Source organism: Macaca mulatta, chromosome 2, assembly GCF_049350105.2.
Source record: "Macaca mulatta isolate MMU2019108-1 chromosome 2, T2T-MMU8v2.0, whole genome shotgun sequence".
Taxonomy (NCBI): Eukaryota; Metazoa; Chordata; class Mammalia; order Primates; family Cercopithecidae; genus Macaca; species Macaca mulatta.
The window spans coordinates 49,174,690-49,199,032 of NC_133407.1; the positions used below are offsets into that span (position 1 = coordinate 49,174,690).

The 24,343-nt window shown below is 39.4% G+C and overlaps 1 protein-coding gene across 4 annotated transcripts in view; it reads right to left on the bottom strand.

Annotated features, from left to right (window-relative positions):
* The window catches only part of PLOD2 (procollagen-lysine,2-oxoglutarate 5-dioxygenase 2), a 90,587-nt gene extending 74,985 nt beyond the window's left edge, over positions 1–15,602 (bottom strand). For 2 of the 4 annotated variants that reach the window (XM_015131980.3, XM_015131979.3), the window contains exon 1: positions 15,299–15,602. In XM_015131980.3, the coding sequence (XP_014987466.2) occupies positions 15,299–15,407 (109 nt within the window). In that variant the 5' untranslated portion in view covers positions 15,408–15,602. Of the gene's footprint in view, positions 1–15,206 lie in introns of all 4 variants that reach the window. The other 2 variants (XM_077994152.1, XM_015131982.3) reach the window with 1 other exon arrangement.
* Between the last annotated feature and the right edge of the window lie 8,741 nt (positions 15,603–24,343).

Genomic DNA, 24,343 nt, shown 5'->3' on the forward strand with positions numbered 1-24,343 from the left:
AGAGACAGACAGACAGACATATTGACAGCAGCAAAGGCTGTGGTTGAATTCTGCATTGTTGGTATAGTCACCAGCCTCATGGGCATAAGGAATCAATGGAGACAGCTTCTCCATCCCTGGGTTACATTTATGGAAGCCTATTTCTGAATTCAATACTTCCAATGGTGGGTTCCTGATTCCCAGCTGGGACAGAGGTAGTAGCCTCCTAGTATGGTCAGCTATTTCTGCTCTTCTAGAATTCACAGTTTGAAGCTTTGCTAAAGCCCATTCTTCCAGGCATTCTAATAATTGTATCAGCTTGTAATTACTTTTGTTAAATCTACTTTTGTTCAAGATATCTAAAATGGGTTCTTCATTTGAATAAAACCCGGACCAACATAGGGTGCCCACTTATCTTGTTAGCTGTGACTTGGGCAAGCCAAGGGTTAATGGACTGTCCCTCTGTAAGGCCTATAGGCAGAGAAGCTTCAGAGGCTGGGAGTTCTAAGGCACAGCAATTCAAGAGATACAATCTCTATCCTCTTGCCGGTTAAAATCCAACTAAGAATGTAAAGTCAGTTCATATAAAAAGACTGAGGATAACATACTAAATACTAATTTAAATCACAGATTATATATTTGCAGAGAATACTGTAGAAGTTCAACACTGAAGGGACAATAAAAATCTACAAAAAAAAAAAAAAACTAGAATATAAGATTTAATATATCTATGTTCAGTACTGGAGAAGCAGAGACTGTAATGAGGGGAAGAGTTCAAATAAATTTTCAAGGAATTTTCCAGTTATAACAAAATGATTTTTTGAGAACACTGCGATAAAGTGTCATCAGAAACAACTAGCTAAATGAGCTAGATAGAGGCCTTAAAAAATGACAAACAGTATTTTGACAGTCAAGGAACCTGGAAATATAATCCCCCCTCCCCCAAAAGATGGGTAAAAGCATGATCTCTTGACTGGATAGTGAGGAATCCAGTACGAATACAGAGCGCAAATTGGGAAATGATAATAAATACATTTGGAAATCGAGAGGGCACTAGAAGCAGGGCAGTGAAATCAGAAGTGTGCCATCAGACTGTAGCAGAGTTTCTCAACTTCAGCACTATTGACATTTGGGGCCAGATAATTCTTTCTTGGGGTGGGGGTGGGAGAGAGTGATGGGGTCATGCTGTGTAATGCAGGACGTTTCAGCAACGTCCCTGGACTCTACCCACAGGATGCCAGGAGCACCCACTGCTCACAACAAAAGTCTCTAGATGTTACCAAACATTCCAGGGGGGACAAAACCACTCCTGGTTAAGAGTCACTGAACTCAAGAAAGATGAGACAAGAAAAATAATTTCAGAAACAACGATAATTATCTAATTCAGTGATGTATACTGACAGGGGGCTGCAAACACATCAGTGAAGAGGCCAGGCCCCTGCTATGGTGACTGGAGTGCAAAAGCACCCCATACAAGGAGAGGACTCCTCAGAGCCAGCCAACTATTGCTGCCACATGGGAAGGAAAATCCAGGGTTTCCAGGCCTTTTTTTCCTTTTTTTTCCTCCAAGGCAAGAAAAATTCTGATTTTTAAGTAAAATTTCCTGAAACACAGAACTTAATTTGAGACTTTGGAAAACAATATGCAGGCTAGATTTGACCCTGAGGCCACCAGAGTCCTGCACTGTAGACTAAGATAGTGACAGCTTGGAAGGTGTTTACGAAGATACATTTATGGATCCAGATCAAACAAATCAACTATAAAAAGACATATTTGAGAAAAAGGGGCAAAGGTGAATTTGGATAGGTATTAAATAACATTAAGGAATCACTGCTGAATGCAATAACAATATTAAAATCATATTAAAAATAATCTTTACCTGTTTCAGATATCTAATTATTTATACAGGCAGGCAGGGAGTCACATACACACACACACACACACACACACACACACACACACACGCACATTTTCCACTACAGATGAAACAAACAAAAAAAGACAGAGACAAAATAATGAGCAAAGCAATATACCTGAATATCAAGAATAAATCAGAGGAATGAGAAAAAATGACTTCAAAGTTTTGAAGTTCAAAGTTAGAAGTTCAAAGTTCTAGTCTCCTTGTATAGTGAGCACCCTCTGGCTATATCAAGAAAGCAAGCACTCCTCTGCACTGTTTCTGCATTTGCCCTAATATTTTAAAAACATCATACCAAATTCTTTGTAATATACTTAATCATAATAAAAGAGGAAATAACACAACTCTCCAATAATTCAAAGCACAACAGATTTGTACCTCAATTTATCAGAAATGCAAAGTGATATGAAACACATCCATGGCTGCATCATAATATGACAGCATCTATCTATCTGAATCTCTGCTGATTACTGAAGTAACCAGCTGACTTCCTGAAACCAAATAAAAAACAAATTCAGCACTATACACTGTCTCAGTGTATATGCTGCATTGGGGTCCATGCACACTGGACCACAGGCTGAAAGTCATAGCATGCAAAGAATGGCTGAGATATTCCATTTGTTGCAGTTAATATGAAATGCTACAACCACAATAAGCATAATCCAGATATATAAATCCCAAGGATGAAACTACCCAAACCATATTTCTGTTCAGGGAAGAATTCAGTGTCACATTTTACATAAGCAAAATTTCCCTTGCCAGCACTCAGCAGTGGCTTCTAGTTCAGATTTTTCTGAATTAATTGTGAACTCACTCAAGTCACATATTTTGTAATTCTGTACCACACTTAAAAGCAACTTCCCTTCCTCTGTTTCACTTACCCTCTCACTCCCATCATCTCTTCAAACTGAATAGGACTCTTTTTCGAAAGAATTTTCTACAAACCCAATATGCTTCGAAACTAATTTAAGTGTGGGATATTCTGAGAATTATTAAGAAAAATTCATGCCTTGCATCAATAAAGAATTTAAATCTGGTTACAGAAAATGAGATATAATTATCGATCATAGTTATTTTTTAAGTTTGTGTCTATAAAGCAGACTTCTTAGTTTATCTTTTATCAAAACATAAAAAAAAATCTCACTTATCCACTCTGCCACAACTCATGGAGCTGATGGTACTGGTGTCATACAGCCACTCAGGGAGGAGGAGCTCGGTTTTTTAGGATATTACACTAGTTGTTTAAAATGTAATACTTCATTTTTAAAAAAAAAACCATGTTTATGCCTGAGGAACATAAAATATCAAGTGATATTAAATAAGATAAAAGTTAGTTATCATTTTAATAAACCAAATTTTTCTTCAACCTAATATACTGTACAAAAGAAACAGCTACTGGTTTTTATTTGCTTATTCAATAAATAATTGTTAATTTCCAAAAACCAAAACCCAGGCTAAATACTTCTGTAATATTTGCTAATCTTACACTTAGAAAACAACTGTATAAGTAACTATATACGTTTTTAAAATTAAGTCACCCTCTTTCCCTTCCAATTGTTCTGTTTGAACTGCTTCCTTCAATTTACATAAAATCCATCTGGAAACAGTAGGAAAAATAGCCAGAAAAAAAACCACTGCATACCACCATCTTCTCCAAGGATTAAGTTGCAGAGTGTACCACTCACTAGATATGCCCCATTCAAAGATGCAAACACATGTAGAACAAATGCTGCTGTGACAATAACCTAGCAATATATCGAAGAAGAGAAGTCCAGATTAAAAGGTACTCCTACTTTCTATTCCTTTCTTAAGGCTCAACAATAATCTCCATGGCTAGGATACACAAATGTGTACATACACATATACACATATACATATGCACATAAATACTTTTCTCCCACAAACTGATTTCGTTTTTATTTACCATGTTTTCAGTTCACTAAATGCAATCATATTTTAAAGATAATGAATCTAAAAGTTGAATCTAGGTATTCTGATGACTATTTATGTAATAAGTTAGACAAGGGTCCCCAATTTTTAAGTAGCACATATCGTAAAACTTCGCTTTAATTTCTATGTAGCCATTTTAAAAAAAAATGAGATCATGTTTTTTTGCGAGAATATGGATGGAGCTGGAGGCTATTATCCTTAGCAAACTAACACAGGAACAAAAATCCAAATACTGAATATTCTCACTTATATGTGGACGCTAAATGATGAGAACTCATGAACACAAAGAAAGGAAAAACAGACACTGGGCTCAACTTAAGGGTGATGGTGGGAGGAGAGAGAGAAGTAGAGAAGATAACTACTGGGTACTGGGGCTTAATACCTGGGAGATGAAATAATCTGTACAATAGGCCGGGCGCAGTGGCTCAAGCCTGTAATCCCAGCACTTGGGGAGGCCGAGACGGGCGGACCACGAGGTCAGGAGATTGAGACCATCCTGGCTAACACGGTGAAACCCCGTCTCTACTAAAAAATACAAAAAGCTAGCCAGGCGTGGTGGCGGGCGCCTGTAGTCCCAGCTACTCGGGAGGCTGAGGCAGGAGAATGGCGTAAACCCGGGAGGCGGAGCTTGCAGTGAGCTGCGATCCGGCCACTGCACTCCAGCCTGGACGACAGAGTGAGACTCCATCTCAAAAAAAAAAAAAAAATCTGTACAACAAACTCCCATCACATGAGTTCACCTGTGTAACAAAACTTCACATGTACCCCTGAACCCAAAATAAAAGTTAAAAAAAAGTTACCAGCATAGTTGTTATTAATTTATTTGACTTAAAGTTCAGGACTGAAACAGATGAATATAAGTTTATTTTTTTAACAGCTTACAAAATTTAAATGTACTGAAGAGGATATGGTTCCTCTCTGAAAACAGAAAATAGCTTCATAAAAACACCAGACTGTTTTCTCTTCTCATATAAAAACACTTGGAATATTTTTAAATGTAAATTTAATTCTAGTTATTCTTGGCCTATTGTCCTGCATCTAAATCAAATCTAATTAGAGAAAAAAGTAACACCAAGTCCTGGCCAACTCCAGATCTTGATACAATAACCAGTAGAAAAAGTAGAATTTAAAACACAAAACATCCTTATATCTATGCCTTCTTTGGCCTAACAAATAATAGTAAGTTTTCTTGAGACCTCTTTTCTGATTCCTGCAGCACTCTGTCTCTACCACCATTCTGACACTTAAAAGTCAAGAGCCATTGGCCAACCACAGTGGCTCACGCCTGTAATCTCAGCACTTTTAGAGGCTGAGGTGGGCGGTTCACCTGAGGTCGGGAGTTCAAGACCAGCCTGACAAACATGGAGAAACTTTGTCTCTTCTAAAAATACAAAATTAGCTGGCCATGGTAGTGCATGCCTGTAATCCCAGCTACTCAGGAGGCTGAGGCAGGAGAAGCACTTGAACCCCAGAGGCGGAAGTTGCAGTGAGCCGAGATCTCGCGTCATTGCACTCCAGCCTGGGGGAGAAGAATGAAACTCCAGCTCAAAAACAAAAAAGTCAAGAGACATCAAATCACAACACTATAAGGATCACAAATTACAAGTGAAGTCTGAAGAGGCTCAAGAATCGGCTCAAGGTTGGTGAGTGGAAGGAGGAAGGATGAGAACTTAGATGTAGGTTTCCTAATGCCAGATGTGTATGTTCTTCCCTCTAGCCCAGGCTGCTTACCCGTAAGTGCTTCTTTGATTTGCTCAGTTTTACATATACATTATTTTCCCTGTAAGAATCTTAGAATTTCAATACAGAACAGGGACTGAGCCTTGTGTGGTTTTTGTTTGTTCATTCTGGCTTTGTTTTTTCTCTCTTTTTCCTTCACACAAAGCAACAGAACACAGACTAGCCAGTCAATAAATACTCCAATTATATTTTAAAATATTAATTACCGGCTGGGCGCTGTGGCTCAAGCCTGTAATCCCAACACTTTGGGGGGCCGAGACGGGCGGATCACGAGGTCAGGAGATCGAGACCATCCTGGCTAACACAGTGAAACCCCGACTCTACTAAAAAAATACAAAAAACTAGCAGGGCGAGGTGGTGGGCGCCTGTAGTTCCAGCAACTCCGGACACTGAGGCAGGAGAATGGGGTAAACCCGGGAGGCGGAGCTTGCAGTGAGCTGAGATCCAGCCACTGCACTCCAGCCTGGGGGACAGAGTGAGACTCTGTCCCAAAAAAAAAAAAAAAAATTAATTACAAAAATTTCACAGTATTACACAATGGAAATTATTGTTGGCATACATTTGCATCTAAAAAGTTAAAATGCTGTTAGTTACCTCTAAAAAAATTGTATTATGAGAGAATTTGTAAAGCTTAGCTAAATTAACGTAGATTTACTAAATTATGTAGCATTATAAAAGCATATACAAATTGCTACTAAAATCAAGAATTAATGCAATACAAAAATTGTTATGGGCAACAGCATAAAAATTTTCTACCTATTGGCCGGGTGCGGTGCCTCACACCTGTAATCCCAGCACTTTGGGAGGCCAAGGCGGGCGGATCATCTGAGGTCAGGAGTTCGAGACCAGCCTGACCAACATGGTGAAACCCCTGTCTCTACTAGAAATACAAAAATTAGCTGGTCATGGTGGCACACGCCTGTAACCCAGCTACTCAGGAGGCTGAGGCAGGAAAACCACTTGAACCTGGGAGGCAGAGGCTGTAGTGAGCCGAGATTGCACCACTCCACTCCAGTCTGGATGACAGGGCAAGACTCTGTTCCCCCTCACCAAAAAAAAAAAAAAAAAAAGATTCTACCTATTGAAGAAAATAAAGTGCCCAATGGCTAGAGTTATGCTAATATGTAATGTGATATGTCCCTAAGAAATGACAAATATACCTAGACCATCTATTAGCACTTGTCTACCCAGGGATCTCATGGACCCCAACCACGAAGAAGAGTTGTCGGTGTAAAAGAAAGTGGTAGGAAGAAGTGAGGAATGAGAGTGAAGAGGGGAGAAAGAAATGCTGCGCAAAGGCACAGAACTCATGAACCCTCAAAATGTGCCAGGTGTGCAGGTATCTAACTATACCAAAGTCAGAGGAAAGTAAGAACTCTGAATCTCTACTTGGTAAGTCTGTTCATTTCTTTGCTTCGGTGATTTTCCAGTGTGGGGTTTTGTTTTGTTTTGCCCTTGGTTACTTAGTAAAGTCACTGTTTAAAAAATTCCAACCTTGTCTAAACCAAACTAAGAAGAAAAGGAGGATTGTCCTTCTCTAGACGTGGCCGGCAGGAATTCCAGAGGCCCTGGACCAGCAGGACATTCTGGTCACCACTGTGGTGCCAGCTGGAGGCCAGGAAAGAACCAGTAGAGCCAGAGCGGGAGAAGAGGCCTCTGAAGACAAGCAGCCTCAGATCTGGCTTGGACAAGACTGGAAAATCCCATCAGAGAACCCATCCACCCTCTTCATAACAACAGTGCTCTAAGACTTCCCCAGGTGATCAAATTAAGGAGATCATTTTAGTCTACCAGTAAACTGTTAGCTGGTTCCCTTTTTAAGAAAGAAATAATTTAAATTCTATATTTGCCAAATTTTTAAAGATGAAATAGCTGTTGGTATTCAGTACATTGCTAGAAACAGGAAGGAAAGATTTAAATGCTTAAAGAACCTGTTAGAGAAGGCATTTAAAAAGACCTAAATGTTATGGCTCCCTTCTTAGCCCTGTGTGCAGCATCTGTAAGTATTTTGCACCTGAAAGCCCACAAAAGCTGTGGCTCCAAATCATTTAAAACAGAATAGTCAATGACAGAGTAGCCTTGCCTATGAGACACTGTGTGCTGGGGTTCTGGAATAAAGTATAGCTTCTGGATCTTTTCTTCTCCCAAGCCAGATCGATGCCCTAGCATCAGAAAGCCAAGATGCCAAAATCCACATTATCTATTCTGCTTGTTGCTGTGCCTGTGGGAGGGTCAAGTTGTGGAGCATGATGCATATTCAATATCTCCTTACTGCACTTGAGTGTTCATGACTGACCAGGAGCACTGTCAAGAACAATACAAATTATGTGTACTTAAAAATTCCTTTGTCCCATATAGAATTTTTACCTGTCCACAGCAAAAAATAAAAATAAAAATAAAAAAATTTTTTTAAAGTAGAAAACCGGCATTTAAATCAGAGGAAATTCCTGTCTCTCACTACCCTAAGGAAGGAACCCTAAAACAGGTTAGCAGTAACTAGAAAGCAAATGAGAAAGTTCTTTGCAAAAATTTGAGAATATAACCCCAAATTAAATAAGCAGATGATTAGTTAATGCACCAGGATGTTTTATGCACACAAGATAATAAAAGCAATATTAAAACCAATAAACTATCAGTATAACAAATGATATTTAATTTCAACTCTGGCCTGTTTTTGCAAATTCACCAATGTTTATATGAAACACATTTTCTGACCACTCCCCTGCCTCAAGTAGCCCCTCATTTTAGCCGTATGTTCACCAAGACTTTTATTTGTATTAAAAGTCTGTTGAGTATATTTACAGTAATAATCATGTTCTTTAGCGTATACAAACTTGAAATAAGGTTTTTACTTTAAACTTCTGGTGTTGAATTTTATTATAAATACAGTTCTTTAGCCAAAAAAGGAAAGGACACTCCAATGTAGTATACCTTGTCACTTCTGTATTGATAATGCCTGGGGAGTATCCCCATCACTCACAAACTTGCACAGAAACTGATACTCTCTTGCGAGAAGACTAATAATAAAAAAGAACAGCAAAAAATAATAATAATAATTAGTGTTAATGGCTCTTGAAATGAAGAGCAAAGGTTATCCAGTTGCTATTTATAGATTTTTCCCTGGTTAAAATTTAATTACAAACCTATACAAACTAAACTTTAAACCTAATTTCTTATTTATTTATTTATTTACTTATTTTTTATTATACTTTAAGTTCTAGGGTACATGTGCACAATTGGCAGGTCTGTTACATATGTATACATGTGCCACGTTGGTGTGCTGCACCCATTAACTTGTCATTTACATTAGGTATATCTCCTAATGCCATCCCTCCCCCCTCCCCCCACCCCAGGACAGGCCTTGATGTGTGATGTGCCCCTTCCTGTGTCCAAGTGTTCTCATTTAAACCTAATTTCTTATAACAGAAAAGAAATTGTAAACATGAAGCATATTTCAACACTAACAAATTAAGCATTTTCTCACTTAATCACATCTCATTTAAGAAATAAATGCAAGAAAGGGGAAGTATATCCATATTTTATTAGAAATTTTAAAATATTATTATTTCCCTAAATCTGCCACAATATGCTACTAAAACAATCAAGGCCTGAAAAAAATGCATGAGTCAATCAGTAACTAAGTATGTAAATGCATAAACCTGATTGTATTGTTTTGAAGAAAACCAAATTAAAATTAACAAAAGTACATTTCCCTCTTTTAATACACAAAAGAAAATCTGTAATGAAAATCTTCCTTCTGTGTATAAAAACAATATATCTTTGCTCTTTGAATAGCTTGTAAAGTTACTCTGAAAACAAAAACTTATTTGAAGTTACTATATTTTTAAATTACAAACAGTAGTTTTCGAAGAGGTATTTTTGTGACACAGTCGGGCAGTAATCAATTCTGTACTGCTACACCATCTTTAGTAGTGTAATTACCAAATATGGGTGGCAACACGTAGGCTTTAAGGTGGTAAGCAGAATAAAGATAACAAATAACAACAGAGTTGCAGTCCCAGCTACTTGGGAGGCTGAGGTGATAAACAGGATCACAGAGCCCAGGGCTGTAGTGAGCTATGACAGCATCACTGCATTCTAGCCTGACCCACAGCATGAGACCCTGTCTATAAATAAATAAATAAAATAACACAGTCTCTATAATTCTACTATTCTAGATAACCATTTTTAACTGCAGTCTCAATAGCTTTGAAAATTAGTTTTGTTGGCCAGGTGTGGTGGCTCACACCTGTAATCCCAGCACTTTGGGAAGCCAAGGGGTTGGATCACGAGGTCAGGAGTTCAAGACCAGCCTAACCAAGATGGTGAAACCCCATCTCTACTTTAAAAAAATACAAAAATTAGCCTGGCATGGTAGCATGCGCCTGTAATCCCAGCTTCTCAGGAGGCTGAGGCAGACAATTGCTTGAACCCGGGAGGCAGAGGTTGCAGTGGCCGAGATCATACCACTGCACTCCGGCCTGGACGACAGAGCGAGACTCAGTCTCAAAAAAAAAAAAAAAAAAAGAAAAGAAAAGAAAGAAAGAAAGAAAATTAGTTCTCTTCAGTTTAGTCTGGTGAGGCAACCATTCTACAGCAAAAGCAAATGAGTAAAACGTAAATTAAAAAGAATATGTCACTTTAAAAGCCACCAAATTCTCAGTTAAGCCTAATTTATAGCAATGATTAAAGAAAAATAAAAATACTCTTTGATCAACATGCTAACTATTTCCTCCCAGGAGCTCAGCCACAAATTCATAACGAAGTTTCAAGAACAAATTTCTAGAATATACTCAAGCTCTGAAGAAGAAATTTGCATCTCCTTTCCAACTAGCCATCAGTATTTTAATCATTTTTTATCATGAGAACACTATTTACACCAAAGAACATGTCTTGTTAGCTTCAAGTGCTGTGTTTAAAAAGATGTAACAGAGAAGCTCTATGTTTGAATGCAAAACACCATAGGAATCACTGGCAAATTCTAAAATGAAAAACAGGTCTCTGAAATGCCCAGAGCCAGCTGCTACTGTCCAGAAGCCAGCTCCTTCCCACAGAGCAGCAGATCGGCATGAGCCACAGCTTAAGTGGGAATGTCATCTCCTAAGGCAAGGTTCGGCAAAGTTTTCTGTATAGGACCAGCTAGTAAATATTTCAGACTTTGCAGGCCTTACAGTCTCTGTAACTACTATTCAGCTCTGCCTTGTAGCACCAAAGCAGCCAGACAATATGTAAACAAATGAATTTGGCTGAGAGCCAATAAAACTTTAATTTCATATAATTTTCATGTTTCAGAGTATATTATTCTCCTTTTGATATTTTTCAACCATTTAAAAATGTAAACATCACTGTTAGTTCACAGACCACACAAACACAGGGGTCTGCTAGATTTGGCCTATGGGCCATAATTTGCCACTCTTGCCTAAGGCCCAGTTTTCCTTCAGCCTGTGCCTACTCTTTCTCCTCCTTTTATGTAACCTGCAAATTATGTCTCTTCCCTTTTAGCAAAGCTTTCCTTTTCTTTCTCTAAGTCACTGATGGCCAGTTTCTGTTTCTTTCCCATAGGTCCCAGAAGTCCAAGAGAACAATTAAGAGGTCAGGAAAGACAAGCACAGCCTGAAGAAGGGGCACAGCCTCCTCTTCTACTGTTTTCCAGCTATGTGAGCTTGTGCAAGTTACGCAACCATTCCAAATCTCCATTTCACCACCAATAAAAAAAATTACGGCACCCAACTACCTGAAAGTAATAGTGCAGCTGCCACTTTGTATTGAGTAAAGCAGGTAGAGGGAGAAATATAACCCGTGGAGAAGGGTTGCCAAACATGGTTCAGAAACAAGGCAGCAGATACTGCACTTGTAAGCTGTTAAATCATGTAGCGTATGGGTTCCCAAGCAGAGAAAGGAAGCTCAGTGAATTCGGATAAAGTTCTGGGGGAAGGAGAAACCAGCAACCTCATCGATTGCATGCTACTTTTCATAATTCTCAGAACAGGCCAGAAACTCAGTAAACAAAACCTGAGAATGTCTGTGGCAAAAGTACAATGTAGACCCTGAAGAGCATAAAAATGAATAAAACTCAGCCCTTCATTTTAAAGAGTTTATAATGTATTAAACATAAGGACCTATAGTACAAAGTAAATATGATATGTATAAACCAACCACATTAAGTTAAAAATAAAAAGAACCAAACAAAAACAGCAAGGGGAAGAATTTCCTAGGAGCTAGACTTCAACAATAAACAGGATTTCAAAAAACTAAAAAGGAACAGAAATTTGAGACAGCTATTCATGTACATATCTAGGATTACAGAACATGTGGATTCTCAATTCCAGTAGACATTATTAAATTGTTCTCCAAAAACACTGTGCTTCCACCAACGGTCAATTCCCATCCTGACATTTGGTACAATCAGAGTTTATTTTAAGATGCTTTGTCCCATATGATGGATAGAAAAGTGTAGCTCAATTTAATTTTCATTTCTTGTCTTCACATTCTCTAGAGTTGTTTTATATGTCTGCTTTCATGTGAAATAAAAGGCACAGTCTGTTTATGGATGATATGTCATTCTGTGTGGCTGAAGCACAGAATACAGAAAGTACAGAGGACAAGACCCTCTCTCTTCCAGAGGTTTCTCCAGGCCCTTGCTCTTTTCCTCTCCACCCCGTAAATTGCTGGTTTGCATCAGTAGATAGGGACAAATCTTTCCTTTTTTCCTTGAATGTACCACAGTAAATTAGAGAGTTTATAAATGAATGAATGTGGTAGAAAAATACTGGTCTTGACAGAAACATTTGAAACCATTTCCTTTATTTTTGCCCAAAACTTGGTTTCTGCCCAATTTGGATCATAGAATAGTAAGGTGCCTCAGAAAACACACACAAATTTGATTCACGTCTAGAGACCTGACAGCAAAGACTTGGCAGGAATACGTCCACCTTCTCCTTATTCCACCTAGAAGGCAGAAAAGGCAGGAAAGATAAATCAGGGTATGAACCTGATTTACTGGCACTGATTAGGAAGGTTCTGCCTCTGAAAGTTCCCATAAGGATATGATTTTCAGGTAACAATTCCTATACATTATTTTCAGAGAAAATGATCATTTTAACCAAAATCTTATTTAGTCTTTCCATGCTAAGAATAAAGTGGCAACCAAAAGGAACCAACACAGCACACAGAACTCTCAAAAATGTAACAAAAAGCTAAGAGCTCAACTCTGGTCAACAAAGCACCAGAGCTAGGAAAAATTACACTCCAAAAATTGATGAATGTGTGTCACATTCCCAACTACAGTGGGTAAACTGAAAATCATTATAAATATTTGTTTTCAAAAATGATTTGCTGTTATCATTTCAGTAACGCTATAATGCCACACTGCCTCAAATACAAATAGATTTGTCTAATCCCATGATTCTTAACCCTGGGCAAAATTTTGTCCCTCTGGGGACATTTGGCCTTTTTTTGTTTGTTTGTTTGTTTTTTCTGGTGCTCAGATTAGAAGGGGAATACTACTGGCACCTAGTGCACAGAGGTTAAGGGTACTGCTAAACGTCGATGCACAGCATAGTTCCCCAAAGCAAAGAAGTGTCTGGCTCAAAATGTCAATAGGGCCAAGAAATTGTGATCTAAACCATTTCTTCTTGGTTAGTTGGGACATGTTGACAAATATACAGGGTTAGAGATGATAAGCACTCTTCTTAAAGAACTATTAAGCTAGACAATTTAGGGTCCTATAGAAGATCTTGATATTTATGTCAACAAATAGGTTTCTATTCAGTAATTTTCAGTTGAAATATGTAAAGAATAATATAGACCACAGTCCGTGATTCTGCCCACCTTATCAAGCAGTTCACCTCTACGTTTATTAGTTTATCACATAACCTACAAGAACATCTACCTACACCGAAATTTGTAACCAAACTGACTAGTGCTGGCTTCACCTATCACAAATTAGTATTTCCCCACATTTCGATCCTAACCGAATTCCCGCCTGCTTACCAAAAGTGACCAGTCCTCAGATTTAAACAGTGGGTTTCATGTGGTCTTTTCCTGAGGAAACTTTCATATCTAAAATTCTCTTTCTCTGATATCACAATCCATTAAAAGTTTACTGTCCAGTTCCATGAAATTTAAAATCCAGAGTGAGAAGGGAGGTCGATTTTGACTATAAACACAAAGGCAGCTACAAAGGGAAGTCCTCTATTAAAAAGTAAGGGGTGTTGGCAATCAAGTGGAATAAAATATACAAAGGCCAAACAGGCCTCTCTAAATATAACAAAGTCCTTAGAGATTGTTTTATTTCCCAATTAAAGTTTCCTTGGGTGTTTCAACAAAGAAAGACATTTTTCTGGAGAAGTCTTTTTGTTTTGTTTTGTTTTTCCTTTTTAAATGTCTCTGTCTCCACTTTCAAATTTGCTGAAGGCACTTACTTTCTACTTTCTAGATATTATGCTAGAAGAAATATTTTTAAATTATGCAAAAGTTTAGTTCAAATTTAGAGGACTCACACGGGTTCAGAAATCCATTTTAAATGGTCACATATACCTAACAGAAAGAAAAGCATCCTGTAACTGATAGAAATCCATCTGAATGCTGAAGTTTCTCAAGCTAACAAAGCAAGCACTGTTTTGTAGAAAGATGGGCAGTTCAGCCTGCTGACGTTATCTGAAACACTTAAAGATGAAAACAAAACTATTGCTACATGGATGAACCGGACAGCAGACCAAATGTCACTTTCTGAATGTAACTCTGAAATAGAAATTTCTGTCCTTAGGCTTAAGAAAAGTTCAAGTAGAAAAGCACTCTATTAACTTGGGAGAAAAAAAGATGCCAAAATGACTTAACAACAACAACAAAAAAAGGACATTAGAAGGTCATTCAAATGCAAGATCTAATTATAGAGAGTTGAGCACAAAGAGCACAAATGTGGAAAACTCCAAGGATTTTTCATGTGCCACAAAAGGCAGCAAAGCACGTTTAGACAAACGTTGTGAAACTCTCTTTAATCTGGCTGAATGTAAAAAGTTTTGTTTTACAAGAACTTGACTAGACTCTCGTGCAGCTCCAGCTTCTGAAAACAAGAAACAGCACCGGGCTCTAGAAAAGGGTAGGTAAGGGGAGCAGCCGTGTATCCACAGCTTCCCCTTCAGATCCCAAAGGAGGAAAGCTGCCGCCTGGAGGTATTGGGTAGCCAGGCAGCCTTACTGAAAACAACTAAGGTTTCTGAGCAAGCGTTGTTTTTGGCAAGAGGGAGGTGTTACCGGCTGCTTCCTGGGGTGCTGGAAGGAATGTGTCACCGTCAATTAGAAAGTACACTAAGCCCCGTGTTTAGGTCACAGAAGGAGTACTGCCTCGTCCACCACGGATAAATCCATGCCAACTCTCAGAAAGGAGGAAAGAGAAAGGACAGCTGCAGGAAAGGTGTTGTGCCCATGACCTGCAAGTCCAAAAGGAAACTCCAACTTGTTCTGCAGGGAAATTCGGGCAAGCTGAGTTCACCGAGAACTCCAAGGAGTCAACGAGCGCGGGTGCCCCTACACTTCCCCTGGGACCAGCGCCGCCCGACCGCAATTCTGGGGAAGACCCCGGCGGTCCTGGAGAGGAGGGACAGGCCCCCACTACTCACCTGGCCAGCCCCGCGGAAGGGTTGGTGGATGAATGAACTGCCCCCCCGCCGGCCGAACCTCGCGGGACAGCGGCACACCGCAGGGTGCTCACCTGTGGGGATGCTCGAGGGCTTCTCCGAGTCTGCACCCAGATAGGGATTCCAGGGGTGGAGGACGAGCGCCAGGAGCAGCAGCTGAGGCTTCACCGTGCGCACCCCCATGTTCGGCCCTCGAGGGCCGCGCGGGCTCAGGCGCCCACGGCCCCGCAGCGCCGCACTTCTCGCGAGAGCGCAGACACCCGAGTCCGCCCTGGGCTAGCGATTGCGGGCGGGAGCGGGTGGGCAAGGCGCGGGGCCGGCAGCGTGAGCTGCGCGTAACGCAGCAGAGTCAGGTCGTCGGCGGAGGCGCGGAGCAGCAGGCGCCCGGGGCGCTGCAGTGGCCTTATAGGCTCCCCGAGGGGAGGCGACAGGGCGGGCCGAGCCCTGGCTATTGGCCGCCCGCTGACCCGCCGCCGCTGCGCGCCCGGTGCGGTCGCCTCCACTCGCCCTCCTGGGCCCCACGTCTGGACTGTTTGCTCAGCTCGGACGCTATTTAAGGAGCTGCCTGCGGCTACGTGTGGAGACTCACGCAGCGCTTCTGCCTGGAACGGGGAAGACTGCCCTTAGCTTTGGGAGTGGGTTTGGGAGAGAGAGGAGGAGCCGCCGGGAATCTGGCGGGAGGGCGGTGCTCCCGTCTGGGTTCTTCTCTGCTGTCCCAGCCCCAGTAGCTTCCACAGCAGCCGCTAAGGGTGAGAATTTGCTCTTCTATGGCCTTGGATACCCCACCCAGTCTGAAGTGACTGCAGATCTGCCGCAATCTTGTCTGAATGGAACCTTGCCAGACTCTAAGCCATGGAAATGGATCGCCCCTCATTAATTCAGGGGCAGGTTCATCACCCTGTAAAACGAAGGCCGTGCTTTTATTTTACTCCGTAAACCGAAAGTTTTATTGTCCAGTGAACATTTCTTGTTCCGCCGCTTGTGCCAAGAGAGCCTTAGACTCTTTCCAGTAATGAGGCTTGTAAATCCTGCGGAATCAGAGCCCAACGTGTGTAATGCCAGGGCTGTGCTTACAAGATCTTCCTCCAGTCCGCATGGAAAATTACTCCTAAAGACGTGGTCGGAGAGGTCGAGGTCTCTGAGCCTTGGCCGCCACTCCTTCCATTTTTGACTGATGTCTAAGAAAATTCCCTTTTTTATGTTCTCACATTTTAACTAGCCAAGGGTTTAATTTGTTGGAATGAGTGGGAGCAAATGAACAATTAAGAAAAAGCTTGACAGTTTTGCCTCATACATTTAATGACGTACGCTATCTTATAGGAGAAAGAGAACCAAACTGCTTCCATTCTGGAATCTCCTGCCTCAATTTTCGTGAAATGAGAAAAAAAAAACAGAATTGAGACAACACCCGTTATAACTCTGAGCCTTTGAAATTAAAACCGAAAATTATGGAAAAATGTATTCCATTATGATCACATTTTGTCTAAAATTAACATATCAAGATAACATGAACTTAATGCTTTCATCTTATGTTGGTAGCATTAGAAACAGGTGGAAAACTTGCAAAGAAATGTTGCCTGGGATGTGACATTTTAAAAAAGAATCACTTCCTGTGCCCACAACTAAGCCAGTTATTACTCTATTTTGAAGGTTTGGTCTCACTTTTTTAAAAGAAGAGGAAAACTGGAGAAAGTTCTGAGAAGAGTAACAAATAATTAAAGAAATGGAAACTATGACCTGTGAGAAGAATAAAATAAGGTTTATTTAGTCTGAAGGGGGGAAAAAAAGCTAAAAGATGGATTCCTTAATGACAGCCTTTCATGTGTGGCAAGTACAGCTTCATAAAACTAGGCACAAAGCAAACAGCATCAGTCCTCTGAGTCCAAGGACTCTGCTATGAGTGGCCGGTGTTTTGGCCAAATCTGTCTCCAGAAAGCCAAACCTGTAATTGCCAAACCCCTTGAACTTGACTTCTTGCTTCCTTGGTTCTCCAGTATCTTTAAGAGCTTGCAGAGCTACAAGCTGGCACCCCCGTTCCCCTCATGAATGCTTAACGGCTTCTCTGCATCACAGGGGTGTGTGTGTGTGTGTGTGTGTGTGTGTGTGTGTGTGTGTGTGTGTGTGTGTTTAAACTCCAAAAGTCCACTAATAATTTCAGGTTACTTTGACATTCTTCCTTCTCTGTTAAGAATCACAATGTCTGTACTGTGAGACTCATATAAAGCAAGTATTTCTTTGGGATTTTCAAAATACCTAGACACTTCTAACACAGTCTGAAAGAGCCCCAATTCTGAAACCAATTCCTTCCTGCTTTCTTATATTTCCAGCCATCTGCTGAACATTTCTACTTGGATGTTCCATTGGCACAAACTCAGTATGTCTTTTTTTTTTTTTTTTTTAAACAGAGTCACGCTCTGTCACCCCGGCTGGAGTGTAGTGGTGCAATCTCTGCTCACTGCAAGCTTGCTCCGCCTCCCGGGTTCACACCATTCTCCTGCCTCAACCTCTGGAGTAACTGGGACTACAGGCGCCTGCCACCAGGCCCGGCTAATTTTTTTTGTATTTTTAGTAGAGATGGGGTTTCACCGTGTTAGCTAGGATGGTCTTGATCTCCTGACCTCGTGATCCACCTGCCTCGGCCTCCCAAAGTGTTGGGATTACAGGCGTGAGCCACCACGCCTGGCCCGATATGTCTTTTAACTCATCAAATCCAGATCCTAGTCAGCTCCCTCATCTCTGTTGATACTACTGCTCTCTAACTCATGTGCCCTCAGACATTTTTACTTCTCTCTTCCTATCCCCTACACCCGCCAGCTCACAGAGCTGGACTCAAATTTTGTCATTTTTTCCCCTTTATGTTCTGTCTTCATCTATTCCTTTCCATTCTCACTGCTACCTCACTAACTAATGCACTCTTGAGTGTATCCTAGGCCATTTCCTGTAGACTTTCCCTACCACCAGTATAATACCACTATATACCACAACTAGATGAATCATACTCATGTCCTTTTGCTTGCTTCATCCCCAAACAGATTTCATAAGAGATTTGGAAACAATACAAATTCCCTAACATAGTATTCAGATCCCTTCATGCCAAACTAGACCCAACCAATGTAGTTTGCTTTATTATCTCCTAAAGCAGACCAAATACTTTGTCACTTTCATTCTCTAAAGTTTAGGTAGGAATCATTTGGGTTCCTCCGAGCATGAGCCCAAATTCAGTGACTAGCAGTTTGTGGAGAGTTTTGAGAAAACAAGATAGGTGAGACTAAAATGACACAGGAAGGGGAAAATATCCAATTAAATCAACCACAGTGGGTAATTGGAGCTTAATCCCGCAAAATTGATATACTATATATCACTCAAAAATATCCTGGTCAATGGGTCAGAGAACTGGGATATATATTCCCAACACCTATCAGTCATTGACTTAAGGGCTGAGGGACACTCATTAATTCCCAGGCATTCCCAACCTGCTGTGGTAGCAGCCACTCCAATGATATAACTCTTGATCATAAGAATTCAGGGTGACATGCTCAGAAATGGTAAGGAAATTTGAGGAGAAATGAGAGAAGCAGCATTTGCTCAGCAACCATACCTTTGTTCATGTTATCCCTATATCTAAAAAAAAAAAAAAAAAAAAAAAAGGATGACAAAACCTGTCCTCTTTCCTTCATCGGGCTAAAATCTGTCAAGCTGAAGTGCCACCTCCTACAGGAAGCCCAACTGGGGTACCTTGCCCTACCTCAGGCTGGGTAGAGATGTCCCTGTTCCATGATTTTTAACTTCTGAAGCAGACCTCTCTCATTTGTGACAGGGTCTTTTCTTAGCATTATTATTAGACAGTCTATCTATTAAGGTCAGGATTCAATTATTTTTCATCATTGAAGAGTAAGTACCATAGTAGCACATTTGTTTATTCATTGATTCATTCAAAAAATATTCTGTGACTGCTATATCTCAGGCATTGTTCTAGATAGATATTGGTAAAAACAAATTTATTAGTGACAGAAAAAAACAAAAATCTATTGTGCTTTAGTTTCAGGTGAAACAGATAAACATGTCATGGTAGTAAGTGGTAGAAAGAAAGTCAGTCAGGAAACGTAACTAGGAAGGATCAATAAGGAGGGGAGGTATACTGAAACCTTAGTAAGGGATCCTGGGAAAGCCCCACTGAGAAGATGATTCTTAAGCAAAGATCTGAAAGTGGTGAGAAAAAGAGGGGGCCATGCTGTACAGGGAACCTGCGTTCCAGGCAGAAGAAACAGGAAATGTAAGGACCATGAGACCAGAAATATCTGGAGTGTTATGAGGAGGCAAGAGGGCAATTGAGTGTTCAGTGACTATGGGTAAGAATAGTAGGAGATGAAGCCTGAGAGGTAATAAGCAGGGCGGAGACAAGCAGATAAACAGTGTGATAAGGGTAAAGCCTGGTTGCAGCTTTGTCCTTTACCCTGGATGAATTGAAATGCCTTTTGGATGGTTGTAAGCAGAGCAGTGACATGATCTGAAGTAGGATTTAAAAAGGATGACAGAGTCCACAGCTGCCACATTAGAGGAAGATAAGGGAGGGTGAGTGGAGAAATGAAGCAGAAAGCCTGTAGACCTGTAGACCAACTTGAAGGATAATGTAGTGGTCCAGGAGAGAGATGACGGAGGCTTTAAGCAAGTCAATAGCAGTAAATGAAGGTCAATTTCCAGATAGATTTGAATGTAGAGCCAACAAAATTTGATGTTTGAATGCGGGCGTAAGAGAGAAAAAGGAGTCAACGAATATTTATTCAATGAATATTTGTGGAGTGAATAAGAAGTAAAGCTTCGGGAATTTGTGTAATAACCCTGGAGGTACAGATGAAGGGGGATGTTAAATGAATTAGAGGACAAAGAAAAACCACCAGACATCCAAGAGCTGAAACTCAGAGAAGGCAGACCCTTTTGAGGAAACAGGAAAAAAGAAATCGGCAAAAGAGACTGTTAAACTCAGATAAATAGAAGAAGTCTTAGAGAAGAGAGACTGGGCAATAGGAGGAAGCCTCAGAGAAGTCATTGATTGTAGCGTCGGGAAACATAGTTTAAGATCAGAACTTAGATGGAAGCAGAAACAACAGCAAATATAAGATACAAACTGGAGATGAGGGTTTAGAGAACACCATGAAGCAGAGCTTTTTTGCTGTGACTCTTCATTCTAAACAGGCCTCTGCTGCAGATGTCAGGGGATGACCTCTCTAATTTTAGGATGATTGAGTTGCCACAAATCTGAAGCTGCCCTTTACATATGAGAGGTTTGCAGTATAGTCTCTGGGCCCCAGCAGTTTTCCCTTTAAATTCTTTAAGCTGTAATTTGACAGGAATGATTTACCAGGTGACTTTTTCAAGGCTGAACATCCTTTCAAACGAAGCCTGTATGAGACCAACTACATTAAGAAATTAGAAATAAAAAGAACCAAACACAAATAGTAAGGGGAAGAACTTCCTAGGAGCTAGACTTAAACATTAAAATGACCTGTTTAACCATAAGTAAAACAGGTTTCCTGGTGCAACATAAACAGTGATTTATCCCAGAGAAAATGAGCATGGTTTATTTTCTGAGGTGTTTTATTTCTTTCGTTTCTTATTTGTCTTCAAGAGAGGATAAGGACACTTTTCAGTATATTTTTTAAATAACACTAATTCTATGTTTTAGTCATCTTAGTGTGCTTATCTGGAATCTTCTTTAGGTGGATATGAGTTGTGAAACCCTTGTACCTAGCAAAATGATGTCAGATGTAAAACGAAACTCAGTCAAGTTCAAAGTAAGAAGAGCATGCCAGGATAGGAAAGAATGCCAGCAAACACAAGTATTTTGAAGATGATTATAGCAGATGTTTGTGACTAGTCAAAACTATTGGGCAGAACTGTCTAGGCCATGAGTCATCCAACAGGGTCAGCAATCATTGTGGCATTCACATTCAGTCTTCCAAATATGTTTGACCAAAGTTCCACAAGATGACATACTTGTTGGCATAGCTAACACCAGATTAGCATTAATTATGATTAATCACCATGTATCGTCAACATTTTCTTGTTCAACAGTAGTTTCTAATGATTTTTTTTGAAAGACCCTCTGCCTTTATAATCTCTCATTCTCCTGCTTCTTGGGACCATTTAGCTCCTTTCTCTGACATCTGCTCTGCCCAGAGGTAGATTTACCCTGGAACTATTGAAGCTTAAATGTCAATGCCCCTCACTTGCAAAGGTCCCTGTGAGAGTTAGGAGTGTCTGGGAGTTGTACAATATGCTAGGCTGGAAGGGAAGCCGGGCTGTAATCAGGAACAATCACTAAGAAAACACTTCTCAGAAACTGCCTGGGGAAATCTTAGAAAAAAAGGTGCCTGAGCTCCAAGGATTCTCTATAAATTATTAGGTTTTCTTTTCTTATTCTAAATGAGGACTTACTTCTTTGTTTTATTTTATATTTGTAACTCATATAATTTTTTAAAAGGATCTCTAATGCTTTAGACCCCCATAAATTTTGACTGGCTTCTTTTCCTACCCCTAGAATCTAAAACCAATCCTTTCCGTAAGTATTGAGAATACAAGGAGTCTATGAGCAATAATTCTTGGGCTCAGCATGGAATTGAATCTTTCTGAGTCAGTTTTGATTGTATGCTATGCTCAATTTCCGATAATGATATTGTTACTTTATTCCTCTATGATTAAGCATGTCCTTATATACCTTGGTTCAAGTATTTTAGTCACTATCTTCGATCCCTGTCTGATTGCCTAATTCATCTCAGACTGAGATCTTTCCTGATCTTCTTCTAAGTTTTCCAGAAAATGGAGTTCTGTCACTTAATTGAACCCCTGAACCTCCTCAAGGCCTCCTGCCTGCATTGTCTTACCATCTGCTATTAGGTATTTCTTTACCTGTCCTGCCCATGCCTCTTAGTCTGCTGGTTCTGGTCCTCCCTATTCTGGCAGAGCTTTTTATGATAGACATGAGATTAACATACATTGATCACAAGTGTTTGATTCAAACAGAAACTTTCAGTTAAACAATTGTATTATAATTCTACTTGGTGAGATCTCTAAGGATGCTCTCTTGAAATGAAGTATAGTCTACCTAAGAAAATACTGAGATCTATTATGTAATAGAAACAGTTGTAAAACTCTAATATTAGATGTTATTTTGTTAAAGATGTAAATAACTCTAATATTAGATGTTATATAAAGAACAGAGAGGATAAAATGATAGAAAATTATAAAACTTTGGCCTTAGGGAAGTGGATATTCTTCAGAAATATGGCATAAAGGTACAAATGGTATTCTTAATCTACATTATTAAAATCTGGGTAATGCATTCTGTGGCTTTTTTTTTTCCCCCCAAAAAGGAAACATTTTTGCAATAGAACTGAAAGGAAGGAGAATTTACTTTAAAGCATATACCAATAGAGAAAAGCATGGCATTGGCCAGTGTGCCACACCATGCCCAGTCTGAATGCAGCACCTTAGAATTATAAGTGTTGTCTTCCTTAGCGTATTTTTTCATAACAGGTTTCTAAAAGGGATGGTTTCTATCAGGTATAATTTTCTGTATTATAGGCACAGATCACAATGCACAGAGCCACTTCATCCTTTTTGAAGATCACTATAATGATCATGCAGCCCATTTGCTGAATGCATGTGAAATGGTGGGTGAACTCCCTGCAGACATCTTATTTTGCAAAGTTCTCTAACATTACATTATGCCACTCTGGTATTGAAAGGTAACCATTTGGTTACTGCCCTCTAATTTATCTTTTACTTCAACCACAGTATTTTTCTTAATTACTGTTGTAGTGTTACTTTGTTAATGTCTATGGGCACTCTTTTTTTTTTTTTTTTTTCCGGCTGTTAATATGATTCTTAAAAATTGGAATTCAGAGACTATTGACACCAATTTTATCCTAAAAACATTATTTAAGTGCAAAGGATTATCAGTATTTACCGAAAAAGGTTTTAGCTATAATAAAAGATAAATACTTATATGAACAACAGGTTATTAAACAAAAAATTTTTCCCTAAACATTTTAAATTTAAAGAAATGAGAAATATTATTAAATCAACTACTTTAATGCCTTCTTTGAATGCTTCAGTTTTTCAATAATTATAACTTATTTTCTAAATCAAAATAAATAAATGATACAACTAGTATCCACACAGCAAGACTGGCCAAAATCAATCCCAAAAGTCAGAAATCTCTTTTTATCTTTATTCCACTCTTGGTTTTCTTAAAGTAGATGCACAGTTTTTCATTCAACAAATAGTTTTAGTGCAAGGACCACATTCCAGACATTGTTCTTTGTCTTTCGGCTTTCAAAATGCATTAGATCCTGCTTTCTCTTTGAATATGTACATACAAAAGCAAATCACTGTGCTAAATAATAAATTAAATTGTTATAACTTGATTTAGTCTGTAATATATCTACATTAAAACGTATTAAAGAAAAAATAAATTTTCTCAATTTGGGAAACTGGATTATTTTGAATATATTGCAGTGTCCCATATAAAATAATAATTTGAATTATCTTTTTATGGTAATTGTTTGTTGTTATTTGTTGTTGATATTGCTAAAGTGTATTTGACATTGGTCTATAATTAAGTAATTAAAGTTATATAATTATTTCATAGTCAAGAAAATAATTAGTTTTGATACTGCAACCACCTAAAACCAAAAATGCCACTTTTTATTGAGAGAATAAATCAGTAGAAGGTAAGTTCTTAGAGTTTATTTGTAGTCTTTATTGTTGACAATAGGGCACATCCCCCCACTTTCACATGCACTAATTTCTTTCTCTATCACAAATTTGATTTCTGTTTTTAAGAGGATACTTTAAAGATTGCTCAACAACGGCAGTATGACATGATGTTGACCTCAGGTCTTTGACTCAGGCCACTCTGGGTTCCAATCCTGATTTTGCCACTTACCATCTATGAAACCCTGGGCTGTTTCTTAGCCTCTTGATTTGGCTGAAATTAAATAAAACTTATTAGTGCACGTATGAAGTTGTCCAGAGATAGGGAAGTCCCCAGGCACAGTCTATTAGGTCTCTGCCTCTATTTCTCTCCGATGTTATTGACCCTGCCCTCCTATGGTTCT